At 47.9% G+C, this 20,522-nt stretch overlaps 1 protein-coding gene across 1 annotated transcript; it reads right to left on the minus strand.

The window, feature by feature from the left end:
* Window positions 1-7,177: 7,177 nt before the first annotated feature.
* On the minus strand, window positions 7,178-19,503 carry ringer (tubulin polymerization-promoting protein ringmaker). The gene is made up of 4 exons (XM_065438109.2): window positions 18,967-19,503; window positions 15,334-15,551; window positions 12,806-12,938; window positions 7,178-8,684 (listed from the first exon to the last, which is right to left on the minus strand). The coding sequence occupies exons 1-4, from the start codon at window positions 19,300-19,302 to the stop codon at window positions 8,502-8,504; spliced, it is 870 nt and encodes a 289-aa protein (XP_065294181.1). The 5' UTR covers window positions 19,303-19,503; the 3' UTR covers window positions 7,178-8,501.
* Between the last annotated feature and the right edge of the window lie 1,019 nt (window positions 19,504-20,522).

A 20,522-nucleotide genomic window follows, 5' to 3' on the forward strand; every position in this document is an offset into this window, starting at 1 on the left:
TGTGTGTGTGTGTGTGTGTGTGTGTGTGTGTGTGTGTGTGTGTGTGTGTAATTGAAAAATTTATGCACTTCTTAACGAACAACTTATTGTAAGTTTCGGCCGGAGACGGTGCTTTCTCTACCTGTCTCAAGAAAGGTCGGTCCGGTCGAAACGTCGTCACAGTAAGCAGTTCTTTAGGAATTGAATCAACTTTTCAGTTATAAACTTGTGGTTATAATACATATAGACCAGAATCTTCTGCTCTCGCAGCTGCGTTTATAGCAAGCGCACTTATGTCCATCCCCGTCACCATCTATCGGCAGGGGCCTGAGCAGGGGTTGCGGGTTTGTGACGGGGCAGCTGACAAAGCTATGACGGAGAGAACACTGGCGGCAAGCATGCGATAAGATCAGGCTGAGCGCTAACGGCCGTTCTGGCCGTTCGTTCCGCCAGTTTTCGCTGTGCCTGCCAAACATGGCTGCAAAAAAATTGGGCGAATTTGTACACTGCATGAAGCAAATAACTAACTTGGCGTCGGTAAATTTGGCGACTGGAAATAAAAAATGCAAGCGCCCCATCGCGTAATCACTATGTGGTACGATAAATAGTGGGTGGCCTCATCATATGCAACATAAACAAACACTTCTACATAAGATAGCTAACGGTTTTCATCGGGAGGTTGATTGGCTCGGCAATTCAATTTGTTTAAATAGAAACATGCCATCCTAGACGTCTTGAAGTGGCAAGAGCGTCAAGCGTACCCATGAAAATATTCCCGCAGACTCCTGTGGGAGTTGTCTAAGTATGCGTAAGCATTGTGCTGCTTGCTCATCTCCACGCTGCCATGTGTCATTATCAATGTTATGAAACTTGATCGACCAGCATGAACCCTTATCAATCCTCATCGGTCGTTACGAACCTTGTCGAACAGGATCCGACCTTTATGGACTCTTATCGGTCCTTACCAACCTGGATATCCAGTGAAGCTGTTGCAAAACCACCACTACAATTGCTGAGGGGGGTATGCAACGCTTTATTGATGGTTCGGATGCTTTTGAGCTTGTTCTTCATTGAAACGTATGCAGGTCTATGTGTTTTATGGGTGATTTCAATGAATGTATGCACTGCTCGCTTCACTGAGCGCTTGTATCCTCTGCCTTACGTGGGTATGAGCCATTGGGTTAAAGGGATATGAGCCATTGCATTCGTATTGCGTGACGGACGGACAAATTTCTCGTCGGGTTTCGCATTATAAATGCGTAAGCATCTAAAATGCAAATCCCAGTGCCTTGTCTGTAAAGGCTCACGCCAGGTATACTTTGGCACGAATGAAAGAAGCATGTCTTGATGGTGACGCCGATTTCTTCGTCAACGTCCAGCGTGACAGGTTCATGGTATCAAGCGTGGTATAAAATGATAATATGAACCCTCTTACCGACTTTAAAATGGCCTTGGGCGATAAGCTGCCATGTACAAAATGACAGTACTTGCGGATGTGCGAATGATGTTCAAGAAAGGCATATCAGAACTTTGTAACATTTCCACAATTGTTGGAACTTAACATGCAACTTAGATGACTTTGGAACCATTTTTCCATACTTTACACGCGGGGCCATTTCTTTCAGCGAACATATTTTCTTCTTTTTTTTCGGGATCTCACTCACCTACAAGCGCTGTGTAGTTTCGTCTATAAAGACAAGCTATTATGCGCCGTGGCGTAAGGTTAGGTACACTCTAAGAACAGTTTACACCCTTTGGCTTGCCCCTTCTGCCACACAAAAATAATCTTCATCTGCCTTGATGCGTTTCCTTTCTTTATCGCTGCAAGCCCGGAACTTTCCAGTGACGAACGGCACGCGCGTTATCAGAAGAGGCACTCCAAAGGGTGTAAACTGTTCTATGCTGATAACGCGCGTGCCGTTCGTTACTGGAAAGTTCCGGGCTCGCAGCGATAAAGAAAGGAAACGCATCAAGGCAGATGACGATTATTTTTGTGTGGCAGAAGGGGCAAGCCAAAGGGTGTAAACTGTTCTTAGAGTGTAGGTTAAGAGGAAGCTTTAGCTCGGGCCCAACTCCCACGCGGCCTATTCAAATACATGAAAAATGCAAAAACGTTTTTGTGAGATAACCCCTGGACCGATTTTAATGAAGTTTGTTGCATTTGAGAGAAAAAGTTAAATTCTAGTGACTGTTGGAAGCGGAATTTCGATTTAGGCCCTGGATCTTGTTAAAAGAATTTTCAAAAATTCGGAAGTGCGAAAAAAATAGAAGAACGAAGTTTACAAATTCATAACTCTGCATCAAAAACAGATATCGCGGTTTTGTAAACGGAATCCATTAGAACATTGAAAGCGGACAATCTGATATGTCATTTTATGTCTTACGTGAATTTGTTACGTTGTTTACAAAGGTTCTGCAAAAGCTGTATTTCCATATTACTAAACTTTTTTAGATTCATGTATAGCATATCAACTTTGTCCGCTTTAGATGTACTATTAGATGCAATTGAAAGAATTGTATTACCGTTTTTCGTTTTAGAGTTACAGAGTTGTAAACGTGATAGCTTCTTTTTTTGAAAATTTGCGATATTTGTCAATTTTTAATAAAAAATTAAGGACCTAAATCGAAAATTCGAAACCGACAGTCACTAGATTTTAAGTATTTCTTTTAAAAGCAGCAAACCTCGTCAAATTTGGTGCAGTGGTTGCCGAGAAAAACGAATTCTCCTTTTACATGTATTTAGATAGGAGCACCCGAGCTAAAGCTTCCTCTTAAGCTTAATTAGCTTCATGGCCGGAGCGAACTCGGACCTCCGCGTTCTTAGCAACCCTGACCTGGCTTCGAATAGCAGGGACTTACGCTTGGATTTTCATTAAACTTCTCCCTTCCAGATTTGTTTTCTGTGCTATATGGTTTCATGCACCCTGTCTATCGCGCCTACCAAGTATGCTATTTCTGGATCTCTGACTTAACGTTTAACAACCTTTTTACTGCCACTGTCCACGACAGTTCCCCTGGTTGTTGTTTTTTCTTCACCGTGACTCATGCTTTTTATGCAGGTACCTGTATATCCTTGCTGCCCATTTATTTTATTTCATATTTATTAGCCGCTCCCCCCCCCCCCCTTCTTCTTAAAGCGGATTTCGCTATGAGCTTCCCGCGCATAGAAACATGCCAATGCTCTTTCTCCTTGAACTGCTTCGTTTGTAGCTTTTCCGTGCCCACCTAAAGGTAGTCTTGCAACAGCGCTTCGGCTAACCTCTAGTACAGATTATGCACTTCGGATTTTAAACACAACACCGAGCTTCCATACGCGATTATAGGAAGCATGACTGCTTTCTTAGAACGACAGAAAGCTACGAGTCGTTGTTAGCAATTTATGGTTGAAAAAGCTTGGCGTAGGAAAGTTGTGCACAAGAACAACGAAAAGGGCGACAGAAACGCCGACTATCAACGGAAAGGTCGCGCGCTATGGCAGAAAAAGAAGGAAGACAAAAGAAAACAAATTTGCACAAAAGCTCTGCGGGAAGGCTGCAGCGTTAACCCGTAAATCATACAGCACGCGTGTGCATTCTGGACAGTTATCCGATCAGGCATGACAATTTTTATGAAGGATAATCGGTTAGTCGCGTACTATACCGTAGTTTCTATAAGACGCCTTTCTTCCTGTCTGAACAGAACTCCACTATCTTCGAAACTCGGAGTACGGATTTACATTCGCGATAGTATATGGTTATAAGCGGCTTTCCACCAGTCACCGACCGTTCGCGCTCATTTAATCTCCGATTGAGGCAGTGGCCTTTCTCCCCTATACCTAATAGCAATAACGACTAAAATGAACTTTATATACTGCTACTGCACGGCAGTTTCAAACTTATTAGCATGCGGTACATGATGCTGTCAGGTCTTTCATTCAGCTGTTCCTTCTTTCTCTCCGCGGCAGCGCATATCTTTCCTAACTGATCTCCAGATATAAACCAAACGTTGACTCAATCCATATCGACTACCTACTTAGTTCTGTGTGACAGAGACTGAATGTAAAGTATGCTCGTAAACATTCTTACGTTTTACGCTTTCTGCTGAACTAGAAGCGATGGCCGTCATCAAACGTTTAGAGTCAGGGCTTGCATCATAGCAAAAAAGAAAGGGGGGGAAGGAATCAACTAATAAACACGTGACCTGCCTACTGAAGCGGTACATCTGATGCGCATCTTGTGCAAACACGACTTGTTGAGAGAGGACTTGGGGCACGTCGTGGCTATTCCGCTTCTTGCCGCTTTATAGTGCTTGGAAGTTCACCCGTGGGCTTTGGGGGGATGTCGAACAGTATTGCCAACACACATAACAGTCGAGAGCCTGGGTTATATCTAGAAATTTGATTCTGTTCTGTTTCGGCAATTTCTCTTAACTCCTTACCTGTCACTAAATAAGCAGGTCACATGAGCAACGGCATCAAATTCATTATTGGAACAGAAGACTGCGGGGTCGTCCGCATTACGAAAAATATTGTGGACAAGGTCTCCCAAAGCGCCACCAATTACAAATCGCTAAGGACAGGAGGAACCTTGGATTCGATACAGATACTGACTTGTATAAAAACGCTTTCTTTCTACTCTAATTGCATGGGCTTTCATTTCATGACGATTTCCAGAAAAGTCTTTTAGAGACACTACAATAGTTTGTGAGAACTGTTCTGTGAACTTAATTGCTCATTAATGCATGAATTCCTTGTAAACCAGGATGTGCATAGCCAACCTTCGATTATCTTTCAAAAAGTTATATCTCTAAAAATTAGCCATTCGCGTCCATAATTCAGGGGTTGTTGCTGCCTTCCCCAGAGCATGCGCAGATAGTTTCTTGTGCCTTCCACCTTTTTCCGCCACAGTGCGACCTTTCAGTTGACAGTCGGATTTTATGTTGTCTCTTTTATTTCTCTCTCTCTCTCGTTTCCGTGTTTTCTGCGCTTAAGTTTTCAAACCGTGAATCCTTACTAACATCGCTAAGCTTTATCTCGTTCTGAGTTTCATTTCAAGTACTGAGAAACTTTCCTTCACCCTTTTATTCGAAAAAGCGTGCAATATAGGCTTCATCCGTCGCTGCTTGCGTAGTGCCGTGCCAGGACGGCCAGGACGCTTTCTTTTCTCGGAACCCGCGTTGACACGTAGTTCAAACTATGTGCTAATTTTTCAACCTTGGACTGGTCACGCGAGAATATTTCGTTTCATCGTGAACTCGGCAATGTGCCGGAATAGGCTAGGTTCTGCAAGAAGTGCTTCAAGAATTGTTTCCTAGCTAAAGGATGCGTTCGGCACCGTAGCCGTCTATCGCCGACTGGTGAAAAGTACCGCTGAGTACCACGCAGTCTCCGTGGAGGAACGAGCTGGTGGAGCTCCTGCCAAGTAAGAGGAATGTTCTTTTCACGTCTTCACCGCAGAATAAGTTGCTAGTTCTCGGTGACGCTCTCCTTGGTTAAGAAGCATAGCAGTACTCTAGGATCGAAACATTGCTTTGAGCCTCGCGCGAAACCTGTGTTAGCGCTAAGCTATACGGCATCGCATAATCAGGTTTTTTTCCTGGGGTACGTTTTCTGTGTGTTTCGGGCTGTGTTGCCAGTAGCAGCGCCTGCGGTGCTTGTGTGCATGGGTGGTTGTGGGCGTGGATGCCTTTAGTGGGTTATCCTGTTCAGAATATCTGATAAGTTGTTTTTTGTTATTAATTCAGTGATGGAAATGCTGCTACTAGCTACGCCAAATTGCCGTTTATCGCAGATGTTGCGCTACACCTGCGCCGACCCGCACCTGCTCCGAATAGGCGAGAGACAAAAAAGAAAATGCGGTAAAAATATAATTTCGTTGCTTTTGACAACGCGCCCGCGGTACGAGGAATTCGCCTAATTGTGCTATGTGTTGTACTTCGTTGAAATATATTCTCTACTTAATATAACGCGGTAATTGTGTCCGCAGAGGCACTTTGCGTTCGCCAGTCGCTGGACGATATCTTACCTTTGCCGTTAGGTTCCCCATTGACCATAACTACGTAGATTGTACTGTTCACTTAGGTCAAACCTAAGTGCAACATTATAAGCAATGTATACCTTTACGCCTACAATGTGGGTATTCACACCGTCTAACAATACAACTTTCGCCATTTCCTGCAAACTCCCTAATGCCTTTTGTGACAACAGTGTGCTAATTCTTCGTTTTCTTGCCTGCAATCATCGTCTGTAGTCAATGCCCGTGCACAATCAGTGAGCGCAGAACACTTCCCTTGGTGGCATGTGTGGAATGCAAAATGTAACACTATGCGCCCTCCTCGCCAAGGCTTACGCGATAGGTAGCGCCGTTCGACCCCTCTTGCCCGCCAATTTACTGGTGCAGCAGTTATTGCACATTCAACAGGTCATGTGACCCTTAGAGTGACAGAGCTCGTGCGCTTTACACGCCGGCGGTAGAGGGAGCAGGCGAAACAATGGTGACAGTCGAAAATGTGTAGTACGTACGACTAGAAATAGTTTGTAAAGTGTGCTGCATATAGGCTTCATCTCATTTGCTGCCTGCAAACGTCATGAACCGGCTGCCCTGGACCTAAATGCCTTCCACTCCGCCCTCGCGATTCACGGTAACATCGTGAACGCCGCCACTGGGCGATCCGCTCTATGATTTGTTCCCGATTTCCATGGGGAACCAGCGCTGGCCAGGAGGCGCTACGACATTTTTCATGCGTTACTAAAATATGCTGAAACCGTCCGATAGGGAGGCTACGAAGATGGCACGACATATTTAGCGATAAGAAACGTGCGCCTGTATCAATGTTTGTCTAGCCCGATGCGGCCAGCCAAGTTCTGTCCATGGCCATGCGCGCTGCGTAGAGCGCATGCGCTGCTACGTCCTAGCACGTCGGTTCCCTGCCGTTTGAGGAGCCGTGAAAAGTGTGACTCAAGACAATCGTTGAATTTGCTGACACGAAATCACTGCGTGTGCTACTGGAAACTGTGTCTACCGCTCGCTAGGCTGTGTGTTACGGCGCTGCTGTCGGCACGCGAAGCTTCAGCGCTGGTTGCCCATAGGGGTTGATTTCAAACGATGCAGGGACAGCCTCTTTTCAGAGCACAGCACTCCCCCACAAATCACCTCGGTGGTTGCTCTTGCAGCAGACGAGAAACTGGAAGACCAAAGTGACATATTCGTCTACCCAGACCTGTTGATGCACGATACGGTTCACTTTTTTATTGAACGCTACAGCGACAACAATGAAATTACACAGCTTGAATAAACACTGAACAGGGGTGTAAGTCAGCTGTAAGAACTTCGTATAAAAATCTTGTGTGGCGTCACTATGTAAGCCGCAATTTGATGTACAGAAAAATGACACTATCCCGTCTTACAGCCTGCTACCAAGAGAAGCGTTGACACTGTATATATAGCTGTGAACAAATGAGTGAGGCTCATCTTAAACGCTACGCTCCCACTTTCTGAACTTGAAGTTAGGCAGTTAGGTAAGGAAGCACGTTAACTATAGACCCTATAAACAATGGCATCCAGGTATTCTTCTTGTTGGTCTGGCCGATGGAATCTGGGAGGCGTCTCAGTTTGGCAACACGAGAGGTTTGTTGTTAAGGAAGCATTGTAAATGGCTGATGCTTTTTCTTTTCCCGCGCAGAGTAAACAAAAGATAAAAATGGTGCAATATTACTGAAAAAATGATGGTGAAGCGATTCAAGTGTGCTTCCTTCGCTTAACTTACCATGCTTAGTCGCTGCTTCCCATTCAACGGTCCCTTAGCATATATTCTCACCAGTTTTTCTGAACTGAATTCTCGCCGTTGCAGAAAGTGAAACCGCAGCTAGCAAACACTGACAGGCTTCTGTGTGCAGGATAAGCGGCTGCAACACAGCAAGTACATGCGGGGCAGTGGCTCCATTCAAACCTCGAGGAAGGAGACATTCATGCGGACGACGGCACTCTAGATGTCAACGTTTGCCCGTTTCTGCGCCAGACGGTAGCTGGGTATAGCACTCTAGAAAGTTATATTTTTTCTTTTTAAAATGCGGGTTAGTTTCTGATAACGAGCTTCGTAGGAGACAGGATGACTAAGGCGTAAATGTGTTACGTTAAGGGTGTGACCTTTCCCGCAGCGTTCTCCGTTCCAGTTTAGCCTAATGCCGGCCGTACCGGAGCACTTTACAGCGTCATGTGAACCACCTTTGAGAAACTGTGCCTCTCGATCACCTTTGCAGGGAAGGCGCTCGTTTCTAAACAGTTAAGCCGATGCGTGCCGTGAGCGCTGTACGCGTATCCCTGCACCAAGCGGCTGAGGCCTGATAAGCGTGAATCACAGTTTTCAAACCGAAAAGAAAAAAGGTTTAGAAAGTGGCATTGAGTGGCGCAAGCAGGGCGCGCGTGATGCAACGTCGCCTCCTGCAGGCTCGTCTGTGGACAGCGGGACGTCGCTCGCTGCACTGGGCGCCATGCGTGTCCGCGCTTCCGGACGGGGCGGTGTGTCCGCGAGCGCGGCGGGCGCCTTCAGTGGGTCTTGTTGTAGTTGCCCTCGTCCTTGTAGCCGCTCACGTAGCCCGACTCCGAGGGGACGTCCTGGCGGCCCTCCTTGCCCCGACCCTTGCCGGCCTCGTCGAAGCGCTGCTTGTGGGTGCCCGTGTACTTGGTGTGGTCCGTTAGCCGAGCCACGGCGCCGCCCGTGGCCACGGGCTGCGAGGAAAGAGCGAAGGCCGGTCAGTCTTCGAGACCGGAAAGCTTTGTGGCAGCGCAATTGGTTCCCGGGTCTATACCGGCCCGTTACTATTGACAAGGGATTGCAGCGCAAATATATAGACACGTTGTAACGAAGAAAGCGCGCGACGTAAACGGGCACTGGTTCACGACTCTTTATTCTGGAGTCAACCGAAGTCTTATGCATGTAGACAAACATCGAAACTAGAGATTCGCGCCATGAAATTCACGAGAAATTCGAGTTCACATCGAGTCTCCTGGATGGCTATGCTTTAAATGTGAATTTCGTGTTGATTTCTCTGCGTCAGTGAAACTTGGTTTGACGCTTCTGACATGCAGTTGGAACTCGGCGCTGGCGTACGTCGGGCGTGCTTCGCTATGCGCCGTCTATTCGTGCTGCAATATTCACTTTTCAAGAGTTTTGTTAACGCTGTAAGAGCCGTTGTTTTACGCCGAATTCTTAGCTTAAAAATAATATAAAAGTCTTAAAGAGCCTGTGCAGGTTGACAATAACTAAAAAGAAGAGGTATCCAGTGGGACTTCTTGATTCCTTTAAATCGCTCAAGCTCGAACTCGCAGTATTATTGCAGAATGTGCTAGCATAGTCGCACGTTATACGTTTGACCTGTTTCCCAGCTCGTAAATGCCATCTATTTACGAGGTTTACAACTGCATCACCTTCTGCTTGCCGTTTTCAAAGAGCACGCATCCACCTCAGACCTGCTCCTATCTACCTCACACCTATGGGACCGCAACCATTTCCCTCCTTCGCTGACTGCGCATCGTTCTGCGCAGCCGAGGAAATATCTACAGCTGCGAGCGGTACTCCTCTGACGTTACGAGCTTCGACAAGGCGACACAGGTGATGATTGTTGCGGACGGACGAACGTACGAACGAACATTTCCTAGCTCATAGTAGCTGTCCGGAATAAAAAGTTAGCTCCTCTACCTTGATTCGCTTTACCTCTTCACTGCATAGCGTGTGCGTGATGGAGCTAAGACATAGTTTAGAACAGTGCTTGGGGGATGGAGGCGATCACCCGATCACACGTGTGCCACGTTCGGTGGCACACGTGCACGTGAAATCCATAATTTACCTGGATGCTACTGGTTATCTGGTTGGAATTATTTGGTTGGTTATAATAAGTGCTTTCTAATTGGCGATGTGGCGCACAGCGTAAAACACGCCACACATTGTAGGAGCGTGTGACGTCACGCTGCTCGTGACTTCACACATGCCATGACGAAAATGCGGTCACTGTCAGTGGGAGAAGCTTAGTCAGAGATTTCAAATTTAAATTTCAAGTTATTATATACTCATACTGGTTCCTCTAATCTCAGTTACATTGAGAAACAGAGTAGTTGGGCGACCATGTCATGGCCACTACTACGCTTGCTCAAGCCAACTATGACGGCGGCTGTACGCAGCCTTCACAATTTGTGTAATGACAGGCAATTAAAACAGTAAATTACGTATAATTTAAAAATCTAAACGATACATGCACGGAACATTGTACCATATGTTAAGCTCTCGTGGGTCACGAAAAATTATCATGCAACTTAACAAAACATTCGGCCATTCCATCAGTTTCTTTTTCTTTTCTCACATGAAATATGGTATATGGTTGACTCAGGGATCGGATGGAGAGCTTGGACAAATTGTTTTCCTTTGTCCCTTTCACTTGGCGGTAGAAACGAAACTTAGCTCTTTTCATGAAACGTGCATTCGTCAAAGGAAACATTGTCGGCATTATATATTAAAGTCGCGGTGCCATACGGACCTGTTTCTTGATGAGTGTTTCTTTTTTTTATCTTGGAAGGTGTGAAATGCATGTGACAAATGTTTAGTTTACACCAGACCGGCTTCCCATGGATTGATTGACTGATTGATTGATTGATTGATTGATTGATTGATTGATTTATTTATTGATTGATTGAGATCAGACTTTACGTAACGAACTACATGTAATTATTTGTATCGATTACATTTGGTAATTTTGTAATTTAACGATTACTTTGTTTACTCGGTAACGCTCACTGTAATTCGATTACTCTTTCTTCAGTATAGTAACTTCAGAAAGTAACTGGTACATGTAACCAGTTACTTTCCTGACGGAACAAGCTGTAATAGACGAAGCAGCTTTGAGAGTGTGAATTCGGCGGGAACTACAGTGGAACGCTCGAAATCGTGCCACGCGGCAGCCTCAGTATTTGTTTCCTCGCCTTAAAGGCTCCACCAGATGTTGGCCAACTAATTGAACTGGTGCTGGTATGTCCCGATAGCGGTGGCCACTTACGGCGTTAATGCCAGGAAATCACCTACGAACCATTCTTTTTTTCGGTTTTTCATTGGCCCACCTGGGAACGTCTTCTCCAATTCAAAGAAGGGCTGCGCTTCATACAGGACACAGATGCCGAGTAACGACAGTCTTGTGCGCAAGTTGTCCGTGCATTAAAACACCGCCCTAATACCCAGCGCGCACATTGAGCGAGTTTTCGGAGTCGCTGCTGATGCATTCACATCAAAAAGAGTCGTAGTTTCGCCCGAAAGGCAAAGCATCGATTGCGATAGGAAATTAGTAGACAGCCATAAGAAGCAAAGATAGTAATTTAGTCGGCCGTACAAACTCGTAAACATTCGCCTACTAACTAAATTAAAAAGCACGGTGTCACGCGCGCACTAGCAAATGCGAACACTTCACACTCGATGACCGCACACACTCGCTCTCAGAACTCTGGAGTGAGGAAACGCGGCAGCAGCAGCGAGCGAATCGACCTTCGTGCTGCCTCTCGCTTCATCGCGAACTAAGGGGAGAGAACACAGCGCACATGAAGCTATCAGCACTCGCCGCACTCTGTGCCCAACGCAGATCGCGCGCGGCCACGCCATACCAGGGCCCTTTGAAGGACCCTGGCCACACGCAGCCTCCCTCTCCTCCGGTGCCATTCGCGCGACCGAAGACGTCGCGCTTCCTCCCTTGCGAGCGCAAGATTGAGTCACCATCGTCAGCTCACCCTCGCCCGCTTTAATTCACTCGCACATACAGCATACGGCGCGCGGCGTCGAAGTTATCGACTGCACTTTATACGGAACATCACGGCGATGGCGACGGCAGAAATGCACCTGGTGTGTCCATATAAGTGCTATCGTAATGAAAAAGAGGGAGGAATAGTGACAACGTTTTTTAAAAACAACTTGTTAGTGAATTTAAGCAATGTGCGAAAGTCAGAGGACGCACTGAAAGTGCCAGGCCAGCTCGTTCAGTTTGCTGTATTGGCGCAATGGTAAGAAAAGCAACGTAGGAGTATAATTGATTACTTTTTAGTAATTTCTCAATTACTTTTTGGGACAGTAATTGGTAACTGTAATCAATTACAGTTTCGATAAGGTACGTGTAGTTGTAATCGGTTGCTTTTTTTTCTGTGATGTGTACAGGTCTGATTGAGGTTAACACCCCAAAGAAACAACGCCTATAAGAGACATCGTCGTGCGGCACTCCTGAGCAAGTTTTATCACCTGCACTTCTTGAAGTATCTATAAATATAACTACACGAGCGGTTTTCGCGTTCCGCCCCAACTGCAATAAGGCCGCCGCGGCATGTAATTAAACAGTTTTTTTGACCCGCTATTTCAATATCGGGTTAAAAAAAAAACTCTTTCGATAGGTTCAATAGCGCTTTGCTGCTCAGCACCAGAACGCTGTGGGCAATGGACTTGTCGGTGCATGTTTTACGAACGAAAAAACGGCGCACCTCTGTCCACGTTTTCGAGTGTGTGCGCTGGTTTTCATTCAAGTAGCCAATGAATCACCGCTGCGGATCACCGAACATCTGACTATATAGAAGTCCGACTCGTAACCGCATGTGCTGCTAAATGTAAATGCCATCACGGTCTTTTTTTTTTCCTTTCTTACTTTCTTTTTTGCCCGGGTGACCTCATACGTACAAAAATGCCAATTCGGGCGTGGTTGATTTCGTTTAGGAGGAGTGTGGCGTGGCTCGATACCACGTCTCCTCGTGGTGGCACCGCACACCATATGCAGGAACGGATGCAGCAGAGACACTCCGCACGACTGGTGCACAACGCTGTCTCTGCTTACCGTGGTGCGTGTGGTGGCTGGCGGACCGCACGTGCTCAGCTTGTCCTTGATCTCTTCCACCTCGACCTTCTTGTTTTTCGCTATCACCTCCAGGAACTGTTGGTATTCTTTCAGGTTCAGCGCCTTCTTCGTCCTGCCGCGAGCACAGGGAGCAGAAATAGAGCACGTCAACACATCATGCACAGACGATGCGACAAGAGCGGGAGTGGTTATCGAAAAGCTGGGATTTTGGAGCTTCCCTGTGCACCCATCAGGACGACTAGAGAAGCGCAAACTGGTCACGAAAAAATGAAGACCCACATACACACATGCACACACGCACACAGTGCTATATACTTCCAACAGTTTATTCTTGTGACCACGTTTTCTCATTTGCATGCACCATAGACATCAGCATAAATCAAGCATATCAGTGCGCAGTACAAAAATGAAACAGAAAAAATAACTGAAGAAAAAGATAAGTATTGACAAGGTATACCAACCAAGTACCGCGTCCTGGCAATCCAAGAAAATCAAATTATTTTGCTGATAGCGCGATAGATTGACACCAAGCGTTTCTATCGCTTAATTCCACTTCAATATCATCTCTAGTAAGCTGGTTATTGCTTGTGTCAATATTTCTGCGGCTATCAAACAACGGATGACAGCCACGTGCCTTACAGTGCATCGCAAGAACGCCACCAGCAAAGTTGATAATAAACTGTTGGAAGCGTCTCTGTGTGTGCGCGTGCCTTTTTGATGCGTGTGTCTAGTTCGCGCTTTTTTATGTCCACACTCTTCGACAAAGGTACACCCTTTGGGGTGTATATCTGCCACACAACAATAATCTTCATGTGCCTTGCTTGCGTTTCCTTTCTTGAAAACGCCACGCCCGCTACGTTCCTGTCGGGAATGCTATGTCAGGCTGCTACAACGCGCATGCCGTTCGTTACTGGGAAGTACCGGGCTCGCAGCGTTAAAGAAAGAAATGCGGACAAGACCGATGACGTTTGTCGTTGTGTGACAAGATACAACCGAAAGGGTGTAATGTTGTTTTAGAGTGCAAGAGGCCACTCTGCTGTGCACCCAAAGCGGTGCATGTTTCGGCCAACGTTTCCCGTTGATTCGGAGCTAACGTTTCCTCCAGATCTAAGTGCCTCTTCACATTCCTTTTAGAACCCGCTGCGTTAGCTCAATGTTATGGTGTAGTGCTGCTCAGCACGAGGTCCTGGGTTCGATCCCGGCAGCAGTGACCGCATTCCAATGGAAGCCGAATGCAAAAACGATCGTGTACCATGCATTAGGTGCAGGTTAAAGAACCCCGGGCGGTAAAAATCAATCCGTAGTCCGCCACTACAGCGGGCCTCATAAACAGATCGTGGTTTTGGTGCGCAATGCCCAAGATTTTAATTCCTAAGTTTGCTTGTGGAGGCACTTCACTGATTTGCCAGAAAACGGAACGCGACAGAAATTCGCTCTGTAGTAGTTACTGAGCAGTGTAACGTTGCAGGATGAAAAATGACAGCCTAAAGAGGGGACAAAAAAAGGAGGGTAGGTGATGGGGAAAAGGCACCAGGAGGGGGAAGGGGGATATATCCAGGATAACGTCTGGTGTCATCTTTTTTTTTTCTTGTTTTCCTCTCCCCGAAAAAACGCTATGCTTGCGCAGTGGCACAGCTCGCCTTGTGCAAATGTAGCGGTCGAAAGCGTAGCGACATGAAACAGCCTGGTGCAATCTACTCGCATGGAACGCAGAAGTCACACGCAGTGCGGCTGCTGGCGCCCTGCAATGGCCTCTTAAAGAGACCGACAACTCATTCTCAACGCGCAACGATATAACGATGCAAACGAAAAGATAATGTCTCACACTGATTGAAAGTAGAATGATGTCCCTTAAGAGAATTATGACTTTGAATTAGCAGACAGTTCCGCCGATCGGCTTCATTAAATATGTTTGCGTAGCACGTAGCGTCACATCTATGTATTCGTATCAGTCGTTAAAATTCATCTGCTGGAAACAATGGACACCTAGTCTCCCTTCATTCTATTTCCGTTCTCCCTTCCCCCAACGTAGGGTAGCCAATCGGACTCTTGACTGGTTAACATCCCTGCCTTCTTTCGTCCCTCTATATATATCTCTAACATGAATGCGAAACATTTCAAAAGCTCATCCCATCTGAATATTTGAGCGTCTTTTGTTCAAAATTTCCACCATAAGGGCTCCGCCACGCGCCCTTTGCGCGTGATCTAGTTAAGCAGCTAAGTCCATGTGCGGTGCGGCTTAGCCAGCTAGCGTGTTCAAAGCTGGCTGGTGGCGTGAGCAGTGAAGTGAATCTTTCTAATTAAGCGGGAAATTCCATCTACTGTGAGATTTCCATCAAAAGGCTCGATTAGGTCGCGCAGAATGGTACTGGGAGCCTGGCAAATAAAGAGGCAGGAAAAGAAATGCTATTCGACCCATACTGGATGTTTAAGAAATGCCGCGAAAATTTCTTCGGATGCCCTTTCCCAGAGTTATCGATGCTTGGGGCATGACAATAGTCACTCACTTGGCGACCTGCTTGAAGTAGATGCCGGTGTCGGTGGTGGTGATCTTTTTGCCGTCGATGACCTTGGCCTGCTTGAACCACTTGTCGCTGTTGGAGAGCGTGATGGCGTCGCCTGTGCTCTTGCTGTCGCCAAACTTTGCGAACGCCTTGAACTGGCCGTCGAACGACGTCGGCGGCACCGGCGAGCCCGGCGCGGGCGATTCCGGCGGCGTCGCCATCTGCGAAAGCCACGAGGGAGCCGTGGAACAAACGCACCCGGCCGCAACACGTGCGTGCGTGGCCGCCTATAGGCGTGGCCCCGGAACACCGTCTCCGCTTCACTGGCTTGTCAGAAGACACAACGTGACAGAACAAACTCGCTCAAAAAAAAAGGGGGGGGGGGGGGGGGAAAGAGAGAGAGGACTGAACGTGTCAGTCTCTCCGTTCGATGCGGCTGCACGTGTGGGCATTTGTTTGTTGAAATTCTTGTCAAATTTGTTCATTGCTGATAAGCTAACCTGCCGTTATCGAGCGCTGCATTTACCATGTGAGCGCGTGCTGGGAAAATTGGTCGTACCTCCGAAGAGTGGCGTAACATTCGAACGAAACTGAGAAATGCTTAAAGACTCTCGTAGCTAGAAGTTCTGCCTTGCTGACGTGCCACTAATTCCCGTCTTTCCGAGTTGTCCGTCTTCCTCCTACCGCGTTGCCTGCAGTTTTGCCATTGCATAAGTGCTGAAATAATGACATTTTCGACCCGTCGTACCAGAGCGCTTTGTTAGCGCTGTATATAGTCGGGAAGACTGAGCCAACTTCAATGTGTGTAATGAAGTCTGATTATCAATATTAGTGTCAACTAACCTATATACGGGTTGAGTGCTGTCTGACACGATTTTGAAATGCTTCCAGAGCGCTCTGGAACGACCATTTCACGCTGCCATAAGAATCCGAGTCATAGAAGTACCACAGGCGCGCAGGTGAAAGGGCGGGAGAAAGAGAGTGCGTGAGGTCAAGCTTCTCACTTTCTCAGTCTTACTGGCCCTGCAGTGTTCGTGCGCTTGATTTCTCTGAACAATTTCCTTTGAAAAGCAGCTATAGGGGCGAAGCCGCTTTTACGCCGTCTGCAAACTGATTTAAGCAAAACATAGACCGTCAGTACATACTCGGACCGACGAGCGTACGCGTTTTTGCTCAGATAGTGCGAAAAGCATTGTGACGCTCGACGTATAAATTCGTAGCGTCATGAAATTAATTTATGAATGAATATTTCGCAGTGCATGGTACTTGACTCGAGATTATTTTTGCTAGTTCATCTTACCTGCATGTGAGTATGGTTACCTGCTCCTATGAAAGCAAACGCATGACGGAAGAGCAGATGCAAACATGGTCAGTGTCCACCTGCATCCATCACGCGTTTTCTTTCAGTTCGAGCGGAGAGAAATGAACATGCATTTGGCAGTACCCTGGCATCGCTTCGCTCTATACAGCGCTGAACGCGTAGGCAACGAACTCCGGGCTAAAATATCTTTCGAGTTTGTTTTTCTTCTTTTTTTTTTATGAGAGCATGCACGCGTGACGCCAGAGAAGTTAATAAGAAAGGAATGAGGAGAATGGTTAAACCTTTGTAGCAATCTCAGATGCCGCGAGGCACGTCCTGCACCTGCATTTGCATGCGCAGGAAAAAGAAACCATTGCTTATGCGACCTTGCCACAAAATGAGCGCGCATTTATAGGCTGCCTGCTAAACAGCAGTATTCGATGCGAAACACGTATGTGCACCACTCTGACCGAAGTCGGGTTTCGGAGTTGCCCAGAAAATGCGCGCAATGTCCCGCCGAGCATATCCGCGCTCGCTGGCTTGAACATATGCGATTAGCTTGGCAAAGTTTTGCTATTGTTCATAAATATGTGTGTGTACAACGCCAAAGAAGCGATATGCGTTGTCTGATCCTAACGCCTTAAATAACTGTGCTGTAAACTCATCAACACAGTTTTATCGGAGTTTCACTTAAGGGAAGCTGAAAGGTTTTCCAGAAAAAATGAGTGAACATCTGTACATAATGGTTTTCAACCCTCCGAATTCGAATATCGTATCGAAATTGAGCGAAAGAAAGCGCAAATATATTTTATTTCGACGAAAAGTGTAATAGCGGACACGCCCAGCTTGCGCGTCTCGTTTCCGCCTGTGATTGGTCGGTGCGCCTCGTGACGTCAACTCTAGTAACCAACCGCTGCCGCTACACATGAAGCGCGGTGCCAGGTAGTTTGGTGCTGTTTTTCTGAGACGGTAATGGAAAATTTAGAGAGACTGCGTTTTTCTGAGGAGTTCGGCGTTACTCCCTACATGTACGAGCCGATTGCGAAGAGCCGGCCTCTTGAAGAAGCAAACGATGCTGGTGCGAGCCGTGCTTTCGACGCGAACGAAAGCAAAGTCTTGGGATCTCCTCGTGTTGGAAATGCTCTTTGGTGAGTATGTTTTTTGCAAAGCGATCTAGTGATCTCGCCGATCTTTCGCCAATCTAGTGAGCTCGTTTCCGGTCAAACAACTGTAGTGTTGTGTTCCTGCATGCCTCCTCGTGGAGCGTAAGCGGGGATGCGATCGTCGGCATTTGTGCGCTGTCCAAAGCTGTCGGCAATCTACAAAGACGGTTTAAACGCGTGAAAAGCTTCCCGGTTCATGCAGTACGTGTAGTGACCTTCATCTGTTGACTACCACGTTGACTACCACTCTACATACACGCAGACGCACCAACAAAGGAATGCAGGGTCGATCGAAGCAGATTACGATGGCACGCACGCAGAAACAAGCGCGGTCAGGCACGGTCGCGGACGCTGCGAAGGAAAGAAGCGCTAGAGTTGACGTCACAACAGCGCGGTTTCCGGTCTCAGCTCGCATCGTCAGCGTCAGCAGCAGCGCGCGGCATTCGACGGGGGCGGAGCTACAGCGCAATTTCAACCGACGATTACGTCGCTCCTAATTGAAAAAAAAAACCAAATTTTTCCTACATGGTTTATAGGGTTCCCGCATCCGTATACGAGCGTCTTATTGAGTTCGACAAACTCTTCAGCTTCCCTTTAGTAATAAACTATAGGGTTTTCTTGCAGTATAGGGTTACAAATGACCTAGTAATGGAGGGTTAAATATTAATTTCGACCCCCTCGGAATGTTCAGCGTATACGCAAATATACGTATAGGTGCGTATGTTTTACCCCGTCGTAGTGGGTACACGCGGCCTGGAATTCGCGGCTTCGTGCTCAGGCCCAGTTTCAATCGGTATCGACAGTGTGACATTATGAATCGCAAACGGGCGATTTCTCAACTTGCGAGTTCCAATGCTTGAGTCAGATTACGAGAAACCGCAGTGCATCGGACGCACATATTTCCCGCCTCTTAGAGTTCACGAGCACGCAGCACCGCTGAAAGCCGCACAATTTTTGTCATCGTGCTCATTCACGTCGTGACTGTTCCGTGGAATCTCGGCTGAGCGACAACGGAGGAACGATCTGTTAAACCAGGTGCAGCCAGCTAGTGGCGGTGGCCCGTTGCCACGCGAGCTCCTCTGCGAAGCCACGTTGCACGCATTCGCCCGCGCTTTAATCCAGATGCCGTTGTGCGCGCGTGACGGCCGCGCGCGCGTCCGCACGCATACTCACGGACATGCGCATTTCGTAGAACTCCTCCCTCATCACCCTCCGCACTTCGTCCACAATGCGCTCCTGGAGGATGTGGAACTGCTCCTGGAGCACGCCCAGCGGCCAGTGGACCTCGTCGTCGACGACGGCGGTCGACCTGCACGGCCGCTCGTCGCCCGAGCAGTTTTCCTCGACGTCGGAGTCCGAGGCGGGGCCGCCGCCGTTGTCCGCCTCCCGGCGCCGGGGCGCGTCCTCTTCGACGGACGACGGCGCCACGTCGAAGTCCTCTACCATGAGCACTTGCATGCGCCTCGAATCACGCCTGGGCGCCGCGTCGGTCTTGCGCACCTTGCTCATCGCTCTCCGCGCGCGTCGGCGACCGATGTGCCGCTTTCTCTCGAGTAGGCCCGCTTCCGGTGGCCAGGCGACCGGGTCGACCCAGGTGCGCAGTGGCCGCGTCGAAGACTCCTAACGCCCGCGCGCGCGGCTCCTCGCCGGCCTCTTTGTCGCCACGCACGAGCGTCGTCCGGCGGATGCTCGCTCGAAGCCCCCAGCGTCTCGGAGAGAAAAATGCACGCGGCGCGCCGGCGGGAGGGCCACCCAGCCACTGGGCCCGTATCGTCCGTATCGCCGTTCTATGAAGACGCCGCGTGGCCGTGCGATGTATGCAAAAGCGTTTTTCACACTCGAAGATTCTAAACAAGCCCTCCCCCTTCCCCGCTCACCGCGGCGGCGCACGCCTTTCGCCGAGCCGTGTCGTGCGTCTCCGAGCGCGCGCGCGCGCCTTGGTCTATGCTTTCTGCTCTTCGTCTTTCGGAAGAGGCGGATTCAAGGAGAGAGGCAAGCGCGGTTGGTTGCACCGGTTAGCCGGGCAAATTTCGATTGGCGGACGAGGCCAGGGCCGACTCAATTACCCCTCTGTCACGTTCGTCTCGTCGTCTCAGTTCCAGACAAATGTGCTATCACGCCCAACACCCGAGCACGACTTGCGTGACGCGAAGTATGAAATTGGTGAAGCGAAATGAGGCGGATGAAAAGTTCTACATAGTTTAGCTACTGTTAGGAGGCCTAGAGGTCTTCCTGCCGAGAGCTTCTACGTTTTCTCTAGCTTCAGCCGATGCCCCTTACGAGTTGCAGACTCGGAATGTCTTAGCTGGAGCAAAATACGTCTGGAGATTATGAATACCTGCGTTTCTGAACGCTATATATAGTTACAGACTCGCTACGTCGAAATGGGCAAACTTTATATCTGTTCACTTCACATTACGAAGCTGTTCGCCCGACATTACTGCCGCACTGATACCGTTGTGTGCTTTTTTTTTTTTTCTGTAGGTGTAGGTAAGAAGCATTTCATAAAGAATAAAGCCACCAAGCAAACGCCACGTTGGTTGGCTTCTCCTCTAAGCATACTCACAGTGTAACGGAGCATGCTTTCGCGAACTGCGGCCACCACAAACAAGACGGAACAAGTCGCAAAGAAAGGTGAAAACGTTGTTCTCGTTCTTCAAGTTGTGCGTTGTGGTTGTTTGCCAACGTAGGGGGAAAGCAAACAACAAAGCACAGACTGTTGGTGCAGG

This window comes from Dermacentor albipictus, chromosome 1 (genome assembly GCF_038994185.2).
Source record: "Dermacentor albipictus isolate Rhodes 1998 colony chromosome 1, USDA_Dalb.pri_finalv2, whole genome shotgun sequence".
NCBI lineage: Eukaryota > Metazoa > Arthropoda > Arachnida > Ixodida > Ixodidae > Dermacentor > Dermacentor albipictus.